Raw genomic sequence first — 18,533 nt, 5'->3', positions numbered from 1 at the left:
TCCTAGCAGAATTTGGCTAAGCGAAGTGAAAGTCTGTGCTCGCAGACTCCCTTAAAATACCTTTGCTTGAAAAACAAGGAAAAAGCTGCAATATTACTGTTTGACGCCGTAGCCAGTACACTTTGTCAAAATAGTCCAAATGAATCGAAGATAACTCAAGAAATCTGTAATTAATGTTGACGGTTTTGCCAAGATCTTACATCTAACCAAGATGTTTGGTACAGTATTTCTCAAGTGACAAAATGTGCATGAAAACAAGAACAAAGATTTTGAAATTCTTCTTTATTCCATGAACTCCAGTTTGAGGTTTCAACTATTGACAACCTTCCCTCTCCCAAGCACAGCAGACACAAAATTGCATGATAGTAGTAGAGTTCCCGAAAATAAAATACAAAAAAAAAATAATTACAAAGAGGTAAGGAAGATATCCACCATGCCTGTATGCCTTCTCAAAACTCTAAACCAAAATAAGAGAATTCAAATGGAGAAATGTATGGGGTATTAGTTTGGCAATCAGAGATACTTACACACAGAGAGTTGAAATGGTCAAAACAGAAGTAACAGGAGACATTGAGAAAACAGTGGGACATTAGGCAGAACCAGAACCATGTATTTAGTAGGCTAATGCGGTTTCTGCATGTTGATGCATTTACATGACACTTAAACATTCTATGGCAGCCATGTTAGCTTCCTTAACATTACATGGGGAATATTTAAACAATGCTATGTAACAGAATGTTGGCCTAACTTTCTAAATGTATGGCTCTGGGCAGAACATTCAGCTATTGTTACACTGCTTTATGTTCTGGAATGGGAATACAAGTCAGTCAACAAATCTTACTGTCAAGGTGGAATCTTCCAAGTTCTCTGTACTACAGATATTTCCCTGATTTGGAAACAGAAACTCAACCCGTCTCATTTTCAAGTTATTAGCCACCCATTTTATTGCAGTATGCTCGTGTCAATGTGTCCCTGTTTATGTATCACTGAAAGTGGACATCCTTCCACAAACAGGCCTGTAAAAGGTCTGGGACAACGGAACATCATGACATTTAAAAAATAAGTTATTCCTTGAAAACAACTCCCCTCTGGCTTTGATCGAATCAATAGTGTACCACAAATACACAAACCGAAGTACACTGTCAATCTAAAAAATGTTTTGTCACAAGTCAAAAGTAGATTAAACACATGATCTCAGGCAAAGGGAAAGTATACCACACAATCAAACCCTACTAAAAAGGTGCACACACAGAAAAGAGGATATGTCTGCTTATGGGGAGGAAGTGGAACAAAAGGTTGACTTCAGACTTGTCTGTTTCAAACACACTGTTCTGCATACAGTACACCACTTTTGATCAGAGCCCTATGTGAATTAGTAAACTCCTGGTGAATAGAGTGTCATTTGAGACTTGCTCACTGGCTGCCTGCTCCAGTGCCATGGCATGACAGATGTCCCTTACGTAGTGGTATTGCTAAGGAGATAATACAGAGAGATGGTGAACCTAAAGCTAACCAAAAAACAACTTGGTTCTCGACAGTCTGTCCATTTTAATATAGTACTGGGGGTCTCAGAGGGTGCTAAGGGCTGTAGGGTTAAGGCCAAAAGACACACTCTCTCTGTGCGTGTGTATGTGTATGTGTGTTTTGTCAGATTCGGGATCTTTCCCTTCCTTCACCCATCCCCCTCTTCTCCTCTCCCCTCCATCCTTATGCCTCCAGCTCAAAGCCCATGCCAACCTTGTGGCCGCCTGCGTTGAAGTTCTTCCCATCGATCAGAGCTGAGAGAGTCAGCTTCACTCCTACAGAGAGAGACACCAGTCTTAACACACAAAGTACAGCTCTTTTCATATATAGAGCATAGACATCACCTCTTCCTTTCTTCTAACCAACTCCTGTGGTACTAATAGGCAAGGTGTGTAGATATAGACAGATGCAGCTAGTCATCTGGTGTAAAGGTCAGTTTTGAGTTACCTGGCCGGAGAACCTGTGTGTAGCCGACTCCAATCAGACTGGCGTTGTTGACTTTGGCCTGCAGGGGGAGACAGACAGACACAAAGAGGTGAGACAAGCGTGTATTTGGATGGTTGTGTGGTTCTTGTTCTGGCACTATGGACTGGTATGTGGTTCTGTATGTGTGGTTGTGGTACCCACAGACAGGGAAGCGTCCTTGTCCAGCTGGTATTTGGCTCCGATGCCAAAGCGTGTGTTGTTGCTGCCGGCCGTCCAGGCAAGGTTGATGGCTGTTTCCAAGTGGCAGTTCACCTTCTGGTAGATGGAGCCACCGAACTCTGTACCGTCGTTACTGAAAGAACAAAACACCATGGGCTTCATCAGTAGGGTACTACATAGCTCTTAAATCAACTTCCTGTGGATCATGACAACAAAAATTGTGCATGGAGAAAACAACTCTGCGCAAACACAAAACAACCTCTGCTGGACAGTAGTCAGGGTTAGGTGTAGTGGTACTCACACATTGGTGTGGAGCTGGAAGTCCCCAGCCTTGTATCCCAGGGCAAAGTTGTTCTGGGACAGTTTGGACTTGGCTGTGTCGAAGGCCATCTGGTACCCAGCCAGCCAGCCCTCATAGCCCAGCACGGCAGCAGCATGGACCGTGGGGCCTGCCATGTCAAAGTCCAGGTCACAGCCCAGGTTGATGAAGTCCCGCTTGTAACCAGTCTTCAGCTTGGCACTCTTCTTACTGCAGACAGAGGGGAAGGGGACAGGAGGAACGTAGAGAGGGTGTCAGGATTGCTGTGACATTATGTTCCCCAATTTGACAACGGATGAAAAAAACTGCCCAAGTGACCGTTTTACTCCCTTTACTGGTGCTGTTTATTTCAAAATCCTTCATGTTCGTGTGCACCACTAAGGCATATGGAGGGAGGTAATGATTGACCAGCGAGTGATTAACTTACCCAGTGTTGGGCACGAACGATGTGTCCAGAGCCAGCTTCAAGCCCTTAGCCAACTACAGAAACACAGGACAGAGAAGGAGATACAGTACATACACAGGAGGTTGGTGACAACGTAATTGGGGAGGACGGGCTCGTGGTTACTCGCTGGGGCGGAATAGGTGGAATGGTATCAAATACATCAAACACACGTTTTTTTAGGTGTTTGATGTCATTCCATTTAACGCCGTTCCGGCTATTATTATGAGCCGTCCTCCCGTCAGCAGCCTCCAGTGATTACATATTGGTGAACAGCAGACACAGAACAATGAGAACAATAGGGGTAATAATATTACTGACTAAACTTTGAGTTTAATGTTTTATTGGATGCATTTACATACGGGTGTTCAATGAGTTAACATCAAGTGCTGTCAGGAGCTGGTTTGGTGCGGTGTAACCTGATTTTGGGCTAAACTGGTTTCAAACTCACCTGGTCCTCTATGGAGACCTCAGTGGTCAGGGTGTTGTCTGTGTTCCATTTCTGGTTGAAGCTCAGGCCCAGCTCCTTCACCTTATATTTGGTCTCCAGGTTACCTGCTGCCTTCCCTGTGTCTGTGTTACTGGAGCCCGAGGTCGCAAACTCCTGAGAGATGGAAGGAGAGTGGAGGGTGTGGAAGAGGGAAATGAGGGATGGTTAACAGCAGAAAAGTAAGAAAACAGCAGAAGAAACTGGAGCATAGGAGAGAAAAGGTAGAAGAGAATGGGGAACTGTTGTTACAGGAGGCTGCTAAAGAGGGCTTAGCACACTCCTCACTGATGAGAGAAAGAGACGGGGGATACAGAGGTGAAGATAAATAGACAGGGAAAGAGATAAGTACCCCTACCACATCTCTGCCAAGCAATTCCTCTCAGGTTTGCATGACTGACATGTCAGCAGCTACCGTTTAGAATAGTGGTAGATGCTCAAGCCAGTCATCTGGTCACTGGCAGACCAGTGACCTGTAGACCAGTAACCGGGCCAGTTAGACCAGTCTAAATGTCTGTCATTATGGCCTGTCATTATGGGCTTAGCAGTGCAAGGGGAATGGTATCAATCAATCAGCTGGGACTGCTGCAAGAACGGCTGCAGGGAGGAAAAGCCTTCTCCACACACACACACACTCACACCCTTACCATCTGACAATGAAGTCCAGAGAGGAAGCAGAAAAAAGGCAGAGAAAGAGAGAGGCAGATATTGTTAGGTCAGAACCATACAGATATTCACATTCAATCACTTTTCCACTCTTTCAGAAAAGAAGATTCTAATGCACATAATGTATGTACCAGAGTTACCAAAGCTGCACCAGCTTGTATGAACTGTGAAACATAGATATACAACATCTCATTTACAGGACACGCTTGACTTTTGGGGGAAATGATCGTCCAAGTAAAGTGTATTTCATGAAATCTGCTTTGTGATTCAATTCAATCGCAGGGAGAGGAAGATGAGCTATCCAAAAGGCTGATATAGATACGGGCAATTCCATGGAAAGGTCAACATGAGCATGCCCAAATGAAACCACGTTCATTATGCTTAAGGTTTTGTTGGAGTTTAGGTTTTATTTGAAAAGTTTAAGAAGGAAATTGCATGAATTTTGACCATTTAGAGTAAGTCTCAAAAAAGGCTTTTCAGTCAATCATATTTCATGGCTTTTAGAAAGGGCTCACATTGCTTGTTTTTCCCCTCACAGCTGTCCCCCCCCCCCCCCCCCCCCCCATATGAGATTCAGATGAGATGTTAATGAAACAATACAGACCAAATTGAAGTGTCTTGAGTTGTGTTTGTGTCTTCTGCAGTCTTGTAATGACAGGGGTGTGAATGGCACAGACAATGTAACGTCCATAACGTTTTAAGGAAAAGTTTTTGTAAAACATGCACCTTACATCGGATCATCTTGAAACTGTCTCTGTAAAGATAACTTTCACGGTTGCATATGGTCTATAATTGGTTTCTCTCTTTTCATTGTTATGATATCCATAACTTCCATTACGGTGGTGGATGGGATGGATCTTCAGAAGATTGTACCTTCACCACATTTTGTGTGGTAGTTCTGGGATGTACTGAAGCAATTGTTGATATCTTGAAAATGACGTGTTCTAGCTAAGATTCTCTCTGAAAATATATGCTGAAATGCATTTCTCATACATGGCAGTACTGTTTTAAATTATAATTTTTTTTAGATAGAACGATAATGAAATAGTGATTTTCAACAATCTTTGAATATTCCTGGAGTGTTCTTTTCTTCTTCAAATGAAAGCCCCCCAAAATATACAGACTTTATCCAGTGTCCAGAAAGGTGGATTGGCAGTATAGGCACATTTATAGTGTCTAATTTGCATATTTCAGAAAATTTGTAATATAAAAAAAATATATATATTTATGTCTACATTTAACTGGTAAAGGTTCATTTTGATATATATAAAGTGGAGGGGAAAAAATCAGGACCTGCCTATTCAGGCTACCTGTAATTGTGCAATCCTAAAGTACTATGCCTTCTGCTGACCTTGGAAAAACCATCCAAATGACAACAAATGTGTAATGATAGATTTTGATAATGAAATCTTTACGATTTGAATGTTTATTTCAGACTAACATGCATAATGGAGGGTGTAACATCCATAAAATTAGTTTTCCCTCTCTAAAGTAAGAATGGAAATGACAATATTTTCAAAATGATAATTTTTGTGTTCAACCATGCCTTTCCTTCAAAATGGCTATCCATGTTTGGACCTAATAATTACAAACTCACAGACGTTTGCTAATATGTTCACTCTCCACAAAAAGCTTGTCCATTTCATGTAACATCCAGAACTCTTCTTATTTGCTTTGTTTCTCCAACATGCCAATATTTAGAAGTCTGCTGGGGGGCTATACACTCCCCCCAAGGGGTACTATAAACATACACATCAACATTTACATTTTGTTTGTCCATTCTGTGAGACATTAAAGTTGTGATTTTGCCCGCAAATGTAATGTCCATAACTCTGGAATCGACCATATCCAAAATGTGTACAGGCCGAAATATGAAGACAATGACAAAAAACAACATAATCCTACACACAGTATTGTTGCCCCTGACATCTTTTAAGAGAATATAACACAAAGTATTTAGGGAGCAGCAATGCTATGGGCGGTATCCATTTTGTTCTAATGTATAGGTAGATTGTAGTCCGACAGTGATCTGCCAAGCTGACTGGGTTCGACAGCTTGTCAGACTCTCTGGCAGACACACACACACACACACACACACACACACACACACACACACACACACACACACACTGCCAGCAGACAGTGAGTCAGCCATTTCAACTTTCTTGTTCAGCCCTGAGGTTAGGGTCTAGACATGCAGCTTATACTGTAAGGCTAGACTACACAAACACACAGACTATTGCATGGGTGTGGCCTAAATGTAAATGTTACACATCTGTGATAAATTAATTGGAAAACTTGTTTTTTATCATCCCCAGCACCACAATGTAATGTGAATGTGTGTGTTAGTATTTCTCAAATATTACACATCTGATCAATGAGTGTTGCATGGCAATCCCGGGTAAATATATTTTAGCTTAGAGAGGCACACAGGTGCACATTTGGTTCATAGGGAAGTTGTGGGTTTTTGGTTTCCCATTGGTCCTGGGAATGAAGCAATACGTTTCCTGACCGGCAAAACTTTTTTTAAACATTCTGAGAATAGAAGTGAAAATGTTCTGGGAACATTCATTTTTTAGGTTGCAGGGATGTTCTGAGAATGTTTTACTATGGTTCCCTGAAAGTTTTCCTGTGAGGTTTTATAGGTTATTTTAAGATAATTAAATAACGTTCTGAGAATCTATCATCTTCTGTTCTCTATCTATGGAATTAGTCCACTGCACCACCATGATGGAGCTAGCATGCCATGTTTTTTTTACTCATACAAAGCTGTTCATTTCAGTCTATTCAAACAGACCCCATTTCAAAGGAAACAAGCACTCATTAAGATCAGGTGTGGCCAATTAGTGGATGCAGTCAACACACCTGAACACACTTAAGGTAGAAGATAGACATTTTTGTTGACACTGAGAACAGAATGTTTTTAAATAAGATTCTTAGAACATTCTTTGAACGTTAATGTTTTCTTGTGGTTTTTATGTAAAGTTTTCTTAATGTTCTGAGAACATGACTTTAAAATAGAACCATGAGGAAACCTGCAGAAAATGTTATGCTGAAGTACTGAAATTCCCACCTAAGGTTGTCAGAACGTCATGTGCTAGCTGGGTATCCTGCACCATTCCCAGAAAGTTGTGGGAAGGTTGTATGCAAAACAAACATAGGACAACCACGCTCTCACCAAACTCCAAGAAACATAATGTATAAAAACAGAGGAATTCAATAAATGTGAAAGAGAGAGATAGAGAGAGAGGTTGTACTTACAACTCCACTCTGGGCCTTGGTCTTTAGGTCCAGTTTCACAATTCCAAAGCCTGGAGGGGAAAAGAGAAAGAAAAGAGGGGGAAAAGAAAAATCATGTCTCTATTCATAAAAAATAGAGGAGCAGACCCCATTTGATTTGGGATACTTCTCTGTAGCCCTTCGTTATTGGATGCATAATTTACATGACGGTTTTCATTGAGGGTCATCCAAGCTTTACAGTTGTGAAACAAGAACATTTGCAGAAAAGTAGATCTAATGGTATGAAACAACGATGACAAGAGACACTGTTTGACTCAATATAAATGAGCATGAAACAAGCCTAAAAACAGTCCCAGTCCCCATCCGCTGACCCATGGGGTCGTAAATAATGTAAGAGGTCACAGAGTCCTTGATGACCAGCTGAGGTTTATGGTCTCAGAGGGAGAGAGCAAGAGAGAGAGAAAGAAAGAGAGGAGAGAAAGAGAGGAGAGAGACATAGGTTGGAGTGATCCTAAGAGCTTACAAACACATGAAATATGTAATTGTGTCCTCCCTTTCTCCTTGCGTGTGGTGGTGGTGGGTGGGGGTCTGGGGGATTTACTGACTTACCATAGCCCTTGCTGAAGATGTCTTTGGCAGATTTTCCCAGGTCTGAGTATGCAGGAGGAACAGCCATGGTGACTGTGGAGAGAGAGAGAGACAGGTTTGGGTGTATCTCTGATAGTACAACAATAATTCTCTGAGTCACAGGAGGCAAAATTCTGTACAAATGGAGCACAACCTCCAGCACACAAGCAAAACATCACATTACTTCTATGCAAAATAGGTCCAACACAGTAACTGCCTATGACTTCACACAGAACACTGCTGTGTTATAGTGAAGTGGCTTTGAACTGAAGCAAACACACACAGCATCTAGGCATACACACAGTGTCCACACAGCGTCCATCTATGCGTTCACAGTCACACACACACCTCACGCTGCTCTAGAAAGGTTTTCAACAGAAGCAAACACACACCACACAGCGCCTACTAACTAGAGGATCTACAGGCCCACTAATGACTTACCCTTGGTAAGTCCCTCGTACATTCCTTGACTGTGTCCTAAATAATATCCACACTAGCATACTAGACTATTCAGTATGAATGGTCAATACATTGCTTCATACTAAAGTAGTATCCAAAATCTTGTTGAAGCCTTTATGAAGGTGTGTTTTGTAAAGCCAACGTACTGTGAAGTACTGACGGCCTTGCCAGCTACACTGGCCCTGCCTGGTCTGGTCTACTGGGCCTGTGATATATTGCTTGTCGCTTTCCCCTACATCCCCACTTTAGCCCAGCCAATTAGTTTAACTCCATTTTCTCCTAGCATCAGTCCATTAGCGAACCGCTAGCTAGCATGGTTTAACTTAATGGTATTGACTTGTGTTTTGACCACTGGTATACCAGGTAATCATCTCTCTAAACAAGGAACCACATGGCACCATATTAGGGACAGCCTGAATGGGGCCATGGTATGATTAGTTAGTTGATTTTTGGGTGAACTGTGCCTTTAAAATCTTGCCACTTCTTTTGCCTAAGTCAGCATTGTTAGTAGCTTGCTGCCTGGGATTGAAACGGTTAGCGTGAAGTGGAAGAAGATGTATGACATATAGCAATCACAGTGTACGCCACAGCATTCGCTCTACTATGTGCTGTTGAGCGACAGTAAGCCTAAGCCAGGGTTTGGCTGGTCAGCAACTATCACCACTGCACACAACTGCACTACGCTAGCTTTTATGATGTCACCAGGGTCCCCTGAGTCTCTGCTAGGATAATTTACCGGTGTGTGCATGCGTGCATGAAGGTGACTTTGCCATGGCAGTGTGTCTCTTTGTGCTCTTGCTGGTGTCCAGGGGCTGTGTCCCAACACTCCTACATACCTTCCTACCTTTCAGATTAGTGGCTTGTCATATTGGGCATATCATGTGACCGATCAAGTCCTTTCAAATCAGAAGTCATGAAGGAATGGAGACAAGGACAAGGCGGTCTAAGACTGTTAGGACAAAGCCTACTCTCTGGAATGACAGATACAGGTAGATTGATCAATCGATTCAGATAGCCGAGGGGACCCTGATAACATCTTTCTCTACGCACCTCCCTCTCTCACCCACCTCCGTATCTCCCCCACCTCCTTCCCTCCCTCACCTCCCTCACTCACCCTTGTGGCAACATGGCACACAGGGAGCTCCTTTGTTCTGACTGGCCTGTGCTGCTGGACTCTCCCCCTCCTTCCTCACCAGGCTCGCCTTCTCTCCGCCTTTGTCTGACATGACTCTTCAGATGTGGGGAAGGAAGGACAGAAGACTTTGGCATGCAATCTCTGTATTCACAACAATGATGGTGGTGTCTGTACTCTGTACTTGGTCTGTCTCATGTAACTGGACTGGATATATTTGTGAATTTGTATTGAGTATTAGGTGCTGCCTTTTGTTGGAAGTGGTTTTGGAAAGGATAGCCGAAGCAGTCTCTTTAAGTTCTCTTAGTTGCATGCCCTATACTGGCATGGTTATCATCACAGTCCATGTAGCACTGTGACTCTAAAGCCAAGCAATCAAACAATTAAACTGTCCCTTTCCTCTGAGCTCTTCACATTTGTCAGAACACATGATCAATTCCCCATGAACGCGTCTCCAGGGAAGGGCCTGCAACTATTACTCTAATATTGAACCAAGGGGTGTGTGCTCAAAACTGATAAAGCAGTGCTCTATGGGGCCTCCCGAGTGGCGCAGCGGTCTAAGGCACTGCATCGTAGTGCTTGAGGTGTCACTACAGACCCAGGTTCGGTCCCAGGCTGTGCACAATTGGCCCAGCGTCGTCCGGGTTAGGGGAAGGATTGGCCGGTCGGAATGTCCTTGTCCCATCGTGCTCTAGCGACTCCTTGTGGAGGGCTGGGCGCATGCTCGCTGATTCCGGTCTCCTGTTTTATGTTGTTTTCTCCAACACATTGGTGCGACTGGCTTCCAGACACTCTTACTGACAGTTGTGGCTGCTTCGTGTGATGTATTGTTGTCTCTACCTTCTTGCCCTTTGTGCTGTTGTCTGTGCCCAATAATGTTTGTACCATGTGTTGTGCTGCTACCATGTTGTTGTCATGTTGTGTTGCTACCATGCTGTGTTGTTATGCGTTGCTACAATGTTGTTGCCTTAGGTCTCTCTTTACGTAGTGTCTCTCGTCGTGATGTGTTTTTTTGTCCTATATTTTTATTTTATATTTTTAATCCCAGCCCGCGTCCCCGCAGGAGGCCTTTTGCCTTTTGGTAGGCCGTCATTGTAAATAAGAATGCTCGTAATTGACTTACCTAGTTAAATAAAGGTTAAATTAATACAATTCCCGGGTTAAGCGAGCAGTGTGTCATGAAGCAGTGCGGCTTGGCAGGGTGGTGTTTCGGAGGACTCGTGGCTCTCGACCTTCGTCTCTCCCGAGTCCGTAACGGGAGTTGCAGCCATGGGACAAGACTGTAACTACCAATTGGATATCAAGAAAATTGTGGAGAAAAATGGGTAAAAAGCTATTAAAAATAAAAACAATAACACTGTTCTATGGCCCGTATGACTGACATGTTGGCTGACATGTCTATCACCCAAAGTCATAGGCTCTATAGATGACAAGAACACGCCCATCTATGAGAACATAGTGATCTGGTAACACACACACACACTACTGTGGTACCGAGAGCATCTGGTGATTTGGGGACACAGCGGTGAGGTGGATGATTTGCTTTGTGGTGATTATCCTGGTGTCACTGGGAATTTAGCAAACAGGCAGAAACACACACGGACACACCTTTTGTCCTCTATGCCTGTCTCAGTGCTGTTGTCTATGCTCAAAGGCTTTATGATAGTCAGCTGACTGATGCAAGGGGGGCATTCTGCAGACTCAGCATGGTGTGGAATCTGTCTTTGTCAATCAATCACCCCCCCCCCCCCCACCGACACACACCCGGCCCCCTTTCTTCCCTCCTTACTCAGTTCCTGTTAGAGGAATTTAATTCCTATATGTTCGTTAACCAATTCAATTATATCAAAGCAAAACACTGTCCATTTCTAAGAATTTGTAAGGTTCTTATTTGCATAAAACATACAAAGATCAGTCTCAAAATGAATCAGTAGCGTTTATTTCCGAGAGCTCTGCTCAAAATACCATGTACATTAGTTTATATACCATTCTAACCTACGTACATACTTACACACTAACATTTGGATTCTCTCTTTTTCTACTGAAGTCTCACCATAGTTTATTACCACTCAGCTGACAGTTCCAGTCCCCCCCAGATACGGGAAACCTGGAGGGGCTCTCCCTGTCCTATCTTATCTCTCCAGAGTTAAAGCTGGGTCGGTTCAAACATAGGTTAAGGATCCTCTTTGTTTTCGTTAGGCACACACATGCATTCCTCTCTTCCCCCCCTCCAACGTAGTTGGAGCTGTGTTTATTATTTTGAATTACTCCTTGTTCATGCTACATAACCTCTAATCCCTAATGGTTAAGTTTCCGGGTAGAATTATTTAATAATTTATCTTAAACCTTGATAAAATATCTTAACAGTTCCTTCTTCCCAGCTTCCTCACCCTCTCCTCCCCCTTCTCCCTCTCCCCCTACCCCCTAACCTCTGTTCTATAAATAACCCAGGTGAACTCAACACCATACCTCATATGGCCACGCCATTTTGAAATGGGTGCTTTACTCCTCTACCGCTGGCAAACCTAACCTCACACACCTCGTCACTCCCACCCAACCCCCACCCACATAAATCCTCTCTCGACCCCTACTTTCCTCTACCTTGATCCCACCCACACCCCCATTCCTCACTCCCCACGTACAGCCCCCTCTCTGACAACTTCACTAGCTCTAGGGGTCACGACGACATTCATAAATCAGCTACGCACAGGACAGGAAATCAACTGAAAACAGATAGGCATAACACATCCAGTGGGATCCTGGGAAATGTAGTTACCAACCAGACATCATTCACCATAGCAGTCCTTAGTCTTTATGCCATTCAAACAAAATAAGCATCATCGTTGGGGAGATCAGTTAGCTGCAAAAATGATCATGTCAGCCCAAAGACACTGGTTTGGTGATAGAGACTGACTAGGGACAGGCAAGGGTGAGGCTTTACTTAAGGTCTGCTTATAAACGGCGTACAAACCATTATTATATGCTTGTTACTCAGTTGTAAACATTTTTTAACCATTATACCTTGGTCTATTTTTAATCCAATGTTTAACAAACAATGTAGGCTGATAATGTTCAGCAATTAATAAAACAGATCCTCACATGCAGTGTAACCCAGATGGGCCTATGTGGCATGCTGGTAGTGGAATGTGTGAGATAAGGTCGGGGGAAATGAAGTTACACCTTGTGAATATATAGCCTGAATGTACAGTGGTGCATGGGTTAGCTATGGCTACCCATGCACCTATGTCCTTGCCGTTCTGCCGCCATAGGCGAGACCAATGTTCGTGGATGCGGAAATCATGGCCGGTCTGGAATTGCACAAAAGAAAAGACGTCCAAAAGGTGTCGGCGAAACCCCTGATCATGACAATGGGGTGAAACTCACTGTTGTGATTGTCCATTCTACATTGTCCATTCTACTTTGACCTGTCCTGTTTTTAGGATATGTTGTTTCTTAACATGACAACAAATGTTCTATTTGATTGAGCGGCAGTTAGGTTAGGCTATTTGATTGGAGAAACCTGCATTTGGTAAAAAGTGTCTGTCTAATTACACTGTCATAACTTATGTCCAGCCTGTAGGCTACAGAAAAGGCCACATACTATTTCTACCATATCCTATATCTGATACATGATTTCTGTTAGATTTTTGTTGTAATTGAGGGAACGTTGGTGGAGCGCTGCAGAGATGCGTCTCTCCAACAGCACCCTGGAGAGGTGTGCTGTGAATGGACACGCTAAATATTTTGCACCCCTGCCTTTGACAAAGTGGGCACTGCTTATCAAAGGGCGGCATCAGCGCTCACCTAAAATGCCCATATGCCACTGATTGAGAGAAATTGTCATTGTTTTGGGCAGAATTATTGTTGTTGGAGGTGCGCCTTGGCCAGTTTAGCTCAGAAAATGCTGCCCGTGTCAATCTGCAGCCATAGGCGGCTGCCTAATCCTGCCTAATGAGTGTGGCATCACATCTTGACCTACTCAACAGTGCATTCCTTCCAACCAACGCCATGCACTTCAGGACAGCCATGTTCCTATAGGGGTTGATATTCAGCCTGTGTACATGGACCTATATATACAGAAAAAACGACTTAAGTAGTACTTTAAAGTATCTTTTACTTAAGTACTTTACACCACTGCCTAGATTGTGATTAATAATAGCATTCTTTTAACGAGTCTAAACTTGAACCTACTAGAACTATCTACAGGCCTTCTCTCATCAGGCATTTTACTAGGTCTAGGCCTACTGCTTCAGACACTACTACCACAAAAATAAGCAAGGTTTGTGTCATTCTTTGTTGTCCATAGGCGGCGGCGCAATAGGATTCCAGAACTTCAGAGAGCAACAAAGGTTCAAGAAGAGCAAACACCTATTGTGCGATCACACAATGTTTTCACTTTCACTTGAAATCCCCAATCTTTTTCACTTTCATTCCTGTTGGTGGGCCGACTGTCTACTACGCTCATGATTGAACACAGTAGAAGGTCAGGTGGCTCCAACAATCGAGAGTGGATTATATATTTGCTGCATGTTACACCAGAACCCGGCGTGCGTAAAGTCCACCGTGCCAACCCGAAGACAAACCTAACCCTCCTTGTTTCTGCAGCACAAACCATGCTGTCAACGGGCCTTCAACTTTACAAAACATTTTACAAAAACACGGAAACTATCATACAGGGTGTAATTTATGGGATGACATATATTGCCCTTTGCAATAGACAAATGGCAAGCCTAGGTCTCCAATGTTCATAGTTCAATGCATTGCTCTGTTTACAAAAATCTATAGCGCTATAACTATAGACAGTCTCTAAAAACAATGACAGAATCTACAATAAAATTGACAACAACTCAACCATTTTAATATCCTGCTGAAATTCAGAGACTACATGTAATTGGCACTAAAAGTGAAATACTGTGCGTAATGCGCACTAGTTAGCAATCAAATATGTTTATTTTACATTGTATAGCCCACAATAAATGTTATAGCTTATAATCAACCTGCATAGTCTAGTGTTATAGGAATCTAATTTGTCCGAATAATTCTTAAATATACCTCAAGTGTTGAGATATCTACCGTTTATAGACAGACAGGCCTGTATGTCCTGCAGCCCTACTATGCTGAGGCCTACCACACTGTATTCTCGCTTCCACACTTTACGCGTCTAAGCCATTTAAACAACAATCAAATGAGTCAAATATATTTTCAGTATCAATCCAATAGACAGGCTTTTCCGTCAGAGCCTTTCACAATAAAATATCCCTGAAGGTGCCATGAATTTCCTACCTTATTTTAAGGGGCGATGAGCGAAGTTTCAGAACGTTCTGTCTCGCGCAATAGGGCACAGTGAAGGAGAAAGCACAGAGTTGCGGACTGAGCATGCGCAAACATTATGACACAAAGGGCGGGGTCATTGTGTAATTGTCATTGAACAAAGAGAGAGGTAGCCAATAACTGTTTTCGAAAGCTTGTTTATGTCTATGGTTTGCAGTAGCCTTCAGGCTCAGGGCTGGGGAGTAACAGATTACAAAACAAATAAATAAACTGTAACTGTAATCCCTTACTTTACCAGCAAATATATTGTAATCAGATTACAGATACTTTTGGGGAAAAAAGATATGATTACTTCTAGGATTACTTTTAAAGCTGCAATATGTAACTTTTTGGGTGACCAGACCAAATTGAGTTATAGATCCTTCATTCTCATTGAAAGCAAGTCGAAGAAACGGTAGATCTATTCTATGTGCACCATTTTTATGCTTCCTGTTCTTAAATGTCATTCTTTCAGTTCATAGAGAGGCATTTTGGATTGTGCTGTGGATGGGGCAGCATTGTTTTTAGCGGCCCCACAAGGTATACGTTTGATGGCAGTACTGTTGTTTTTGATCCGGAATCACTATGTAAATTAACACCCTTGCACAGAAGAACTTTTGCGGCTCCGCCATCTTTTTATTTTGATGGAGGTTGGGTTTTCCAGTTTAACCTTCTCGCCTAACAATTGTTTACAGACAGATTGTTTCACTTATAATTCATTGTATCGCAATTCCAGAAGTTTACATACACTAAATTGACTGTGCCTTTAAGCAGCTTGGAAAATTCCAGAAAATTATGTCATGGCTTTAGAAGCTTCTGATAGGAAAATTGACATAATTTGAGTCAATTGGAGGTGTACCCGTGGATGCATTTCAAGGCCTACCTTCAAATTCATCATGGGAATATCAAAAGAAATCAGCAAAGACCTCAGAAAAAAAGTGTCGACCTCCAAAAGACTGCTTGATCCTTGGGAGCAATTTCGAAACGCCTGAAGGTACCACGTTCATCTGTACAAACAACAGTATGCCAGTATAAACACCATGGGACAACACAGCCATCATACCGCTCAGGAAGGAGATGCGTTCTGTCTCCTAGAGATGAACGTACTTTGGTGCGAAAAGTGCAAATCAATCCCATAACAACAGCAAAGGACCTTGTGAAGATGCTGGAGGAAACAGGTACAAAAGTATCTATATCCACAGTAAAACGAGTCCTATATCGACATAACCTGAAAGGCCCCTCAGCAAGGAAGAATCCACTCCTCCAAAACCACCATAAAAAAGCCAGAGTACGGTTTTCAACTGCACATGGAGACAAAGATCGTACTTTTGGAGAAATGTTCTCTGGTCTGAAGAAACAAAAATAGAACTGTTTGGCCATAATGACCATTGTTATGTTTGGAGGGAAAAGGGGGAGACTTGCAAGCCAAAGAACGCCATCCCAACCGTGAAGCACGGGGGTGGCAGCATCATGTTGTGGGGGTGCTTTGCTGCAGGAGGGACTGGTGCACTTCACAAAATAGATGGCATCAAGAGGGAGGGAAATTATGTGGATATATTGAAGCAACATCTCAAGACATCAATCAGGAAGTTAAAGCTTGGTTGCAAACGGGTCTTCCAAATGGACAATACCCCAAGCATACTTCCAAAGTTGTAGCAAAATGGCTTAAGGACAACAAAGTCAAGGTATTGGAGTGGCCATCACAAAGCCCTGACCTCAATCCCATAGAAGATTTGTGGGCAGAACTGAAAAAACGTGTGCGAGCAAGGAGGCCTACAAACCTGACTCAGTTACAGCAGCTCTGTCAGGAGGAATGGCGAAAATTGACCAGATTTATTGTGGGAAGCTTGTGGAAGGCTACTCGAAATGTTTGACCCAAGTTAAACAATTTAAAAGCAATGCTACTAAATACTAATTGAATGTATGTAAACTTCTGACCCAGTGGGAATGTGATTAAAGAAATAAAAGCTGAAATAAATCCTTCTCTCTACTATTATTCTGACATTTCACATTCTTAAAATAAAGTGGTGATCCTTACTGACCTAAAACAGGGAATTTTTACCCGGATTAAATGTCAGGAATTGTTAAACTGAGTTTAAATGTATTTGGCTAAGGTGTATGTAAACTTCCAACTTCAACTGTATGTGAGAATGCTGTTCACCGACTACAGCTTAGTGTTCAACACCGTAGTGCTAAATAGCGGACTTAACGTTTAAGAGCTAACAACCACATTTTCTCTAACAGCAGGTCATAGTCGGAGTGTTTTCTTCTAACTGGCTAGCAAGCTAGCTACTTTTTTACCGACATAACGTTACTTTCTGAAATCTGAACTCAGTGGAAAAACCTCTAGCTAGCTAGCTAACCCAATTTAGAATGTCTGTATTGGTCTCTGTTTCAATAGATGTTCAGTGATGTGTGAGGGTCCCTCCATGATATCTGGGCCCATACCCCCAGAGCACTCCTTTTTCCCCAAATACTACAAACGTCCTGTCTCTGGTAAGATAGCTAACATGTACACCTTTTAAAAATCCCAATAATTGTTGGTACAACATGTCACCCAGTGTCTTACTGTTCATTGTCTTCCTTACACTCCTATCCTTCTGTGGGTGAGTCTTATCCCAGCTAGGGGTCGTCTGGAGGGGAACGCTGATGGGAGTCCAGCCTTTCTCTCTGGTCCCCTTACCCCGGACCCTGTGTTGTACTCAGGCTGCTACAGCACACGTATCCCTCAGCACCAATGAATTAGCCCTAACGCCACACACATCCTGGAGAGGGGCCAGAGAGGGGTGACAGGGGCCCTGAATAGTTAGACTTTATCTCATTGTAGTACATTATATGCAAGGCTGTTGTTTAATATACAGGAAAATATATTCAAAAGGTTAAACAGACTGTGGTACCTCTCTCACATTCTATATAATCTCGGTTTGTCCCACAGAGCAGCTGGTGTGTGACTACGGAAAAGAGAACGTACATCGGGTGAGGGAGATCCCCCCTCACTTCGTCAAGCCACCCAAAACCATACAAGGAACCAGGGTTTACAGGTGAGATAGGCACCTTAAAATAGCCTCTGATTGAACGAATGGATGAACTTTGACTCCAGCTCAAATGTAAACATGTATTCCTCCAATGAGGATATTAGCTGTGTATTGGCATATCTACCTCCACAGCTGAAGGTTTTTGATAACAAAGAGATGCATATTATTCAACTTACATTTTCCTCCAAATGTGGCTGAGCATCTCTTGTGTACTCTGTCTGTTTCCGCTAAGGACCATGTTGAACATAAATGTCTCTCTCTCTCTGACCTACTGTTTTGACCTTGATTCTCAGAATGCCTGGTTATGAAAAGCCAACTGACATTAACTCCTAAGTTATTGAACTGTTGCACCCTCTACAGCAACCACAGTTATTATTTGCCTTGCTGGTCATTTATAAACGTCTGGGATGGCGATCTTAAATGGCCACATGTACTCTTAAATCTCCACCCGGCACAGCCAGAAGAGGACTGGCCACCCCTCTGAGTCTGGTTCCTCTTTACGTTTCTTCCTAGGTTCCTGCCTTGTAGGGAGTTTTTCCTTGCCATTGTGCTTCTACATGTGCATTACTTGCACTTTGGGGTTTTAGGCTGTGTACCTGTTAAGCCACTGTGACAACTGATGTAAAAAGGGTTTTATAAAATACATT

At 42.8% G+C, this 18,533-nt stretch overlaps 1 protein-coding gene across 2 annotated transcripts; it reads right to left on the bottom strand.

Moving 5' to 3' along the window:
• Positions 1–265: 265 nt before the first annotated feature.
• Positions 266–14,964, bottom strand: LOC110525814 (non-selective voltage-gated ion channel VDAC2). 2 transcript variants are annotated; one of them, XM_036979952.2, is made up of 10 exons: positions 14,825–14,925; positions 9,524–9,639; positions 7,933–8,004; positions 7,345–7,394; positions 3,382–3,534; positions 2,916–2,968; positions 2,471–2,698; positions 2,152–2,302; positions 1,972–2,029; positions 266–1,799 (listed from the first exon to the last, which is right to left on the bottom strand). In XM_036979952.2, exons 1-10 carry the CDS (start codon positions 14,917–14,919, stop codon positions 1,708–1,710), a joined length of 1,068 nt encoding a protein of 355 aa, XP_036835847.1. In that variant the 5' UTR covers positions 14,920–14,925; the 3' UTR covers positions 266–1,707. The 2 variants fall into 2 exon arrangements, with proteins under 2 accessions (XP_036835847.1, XP_036835850.1); XM_036979955.2 differs by lacking the exon at positions 9,524–9,639 and having other exon boundaries at positions 14,825–14,964.
• Between the last annotated feature and the right edge of the window lie 3,569 nt (positions 14,965–18,533).

Source organism: Oncorhynchus mykiss, chromosome 6 (genome assembly GCF_057628025.1).
Source record: "Oncorhynchus mykiss isolate SJ-2025 chromosome 6, ASM5762802v1, whole genome shotgun sequence".
In the NCBI taxonomy this organism is placed as follows: Eukaryota; Metazoa; Chordata; class Actinopteri; order Salmoniformes; family Salmonidae; genus Oncorhynchus; species Oncorhynchus mykiss.
Note: the sequence above shows the minus strand (reverse complement) of the source record. Positions and strands in the feature narration are given on the sequence as shown.

Bases quoted from the DNA above. Each gene is read 5' to 3' on its own strand.
- LOC110525814 (XM_036979952.2), bottom strand. From the start codon at position 14,919: ATGCTCAGTCCGCAACTCTGTGCTTTCTCCTTCACTGTGCCCTATTGC. The intron at 7,395-7,932 runs GTAAGTCAGTAA...TTTCCCCTCCAG, and splicing joins CATCTTCAGCAAGGGCTATG to GCTTTGGAATTGTGAAACTG. The intron at 1,800-1,971 runs GTAACTCAAAAC...CTCTCTCTGTAG, and splicing joins CACACAGGTTCTCCGGCCAG to GAGTGAAGCTGACTCTCTCA.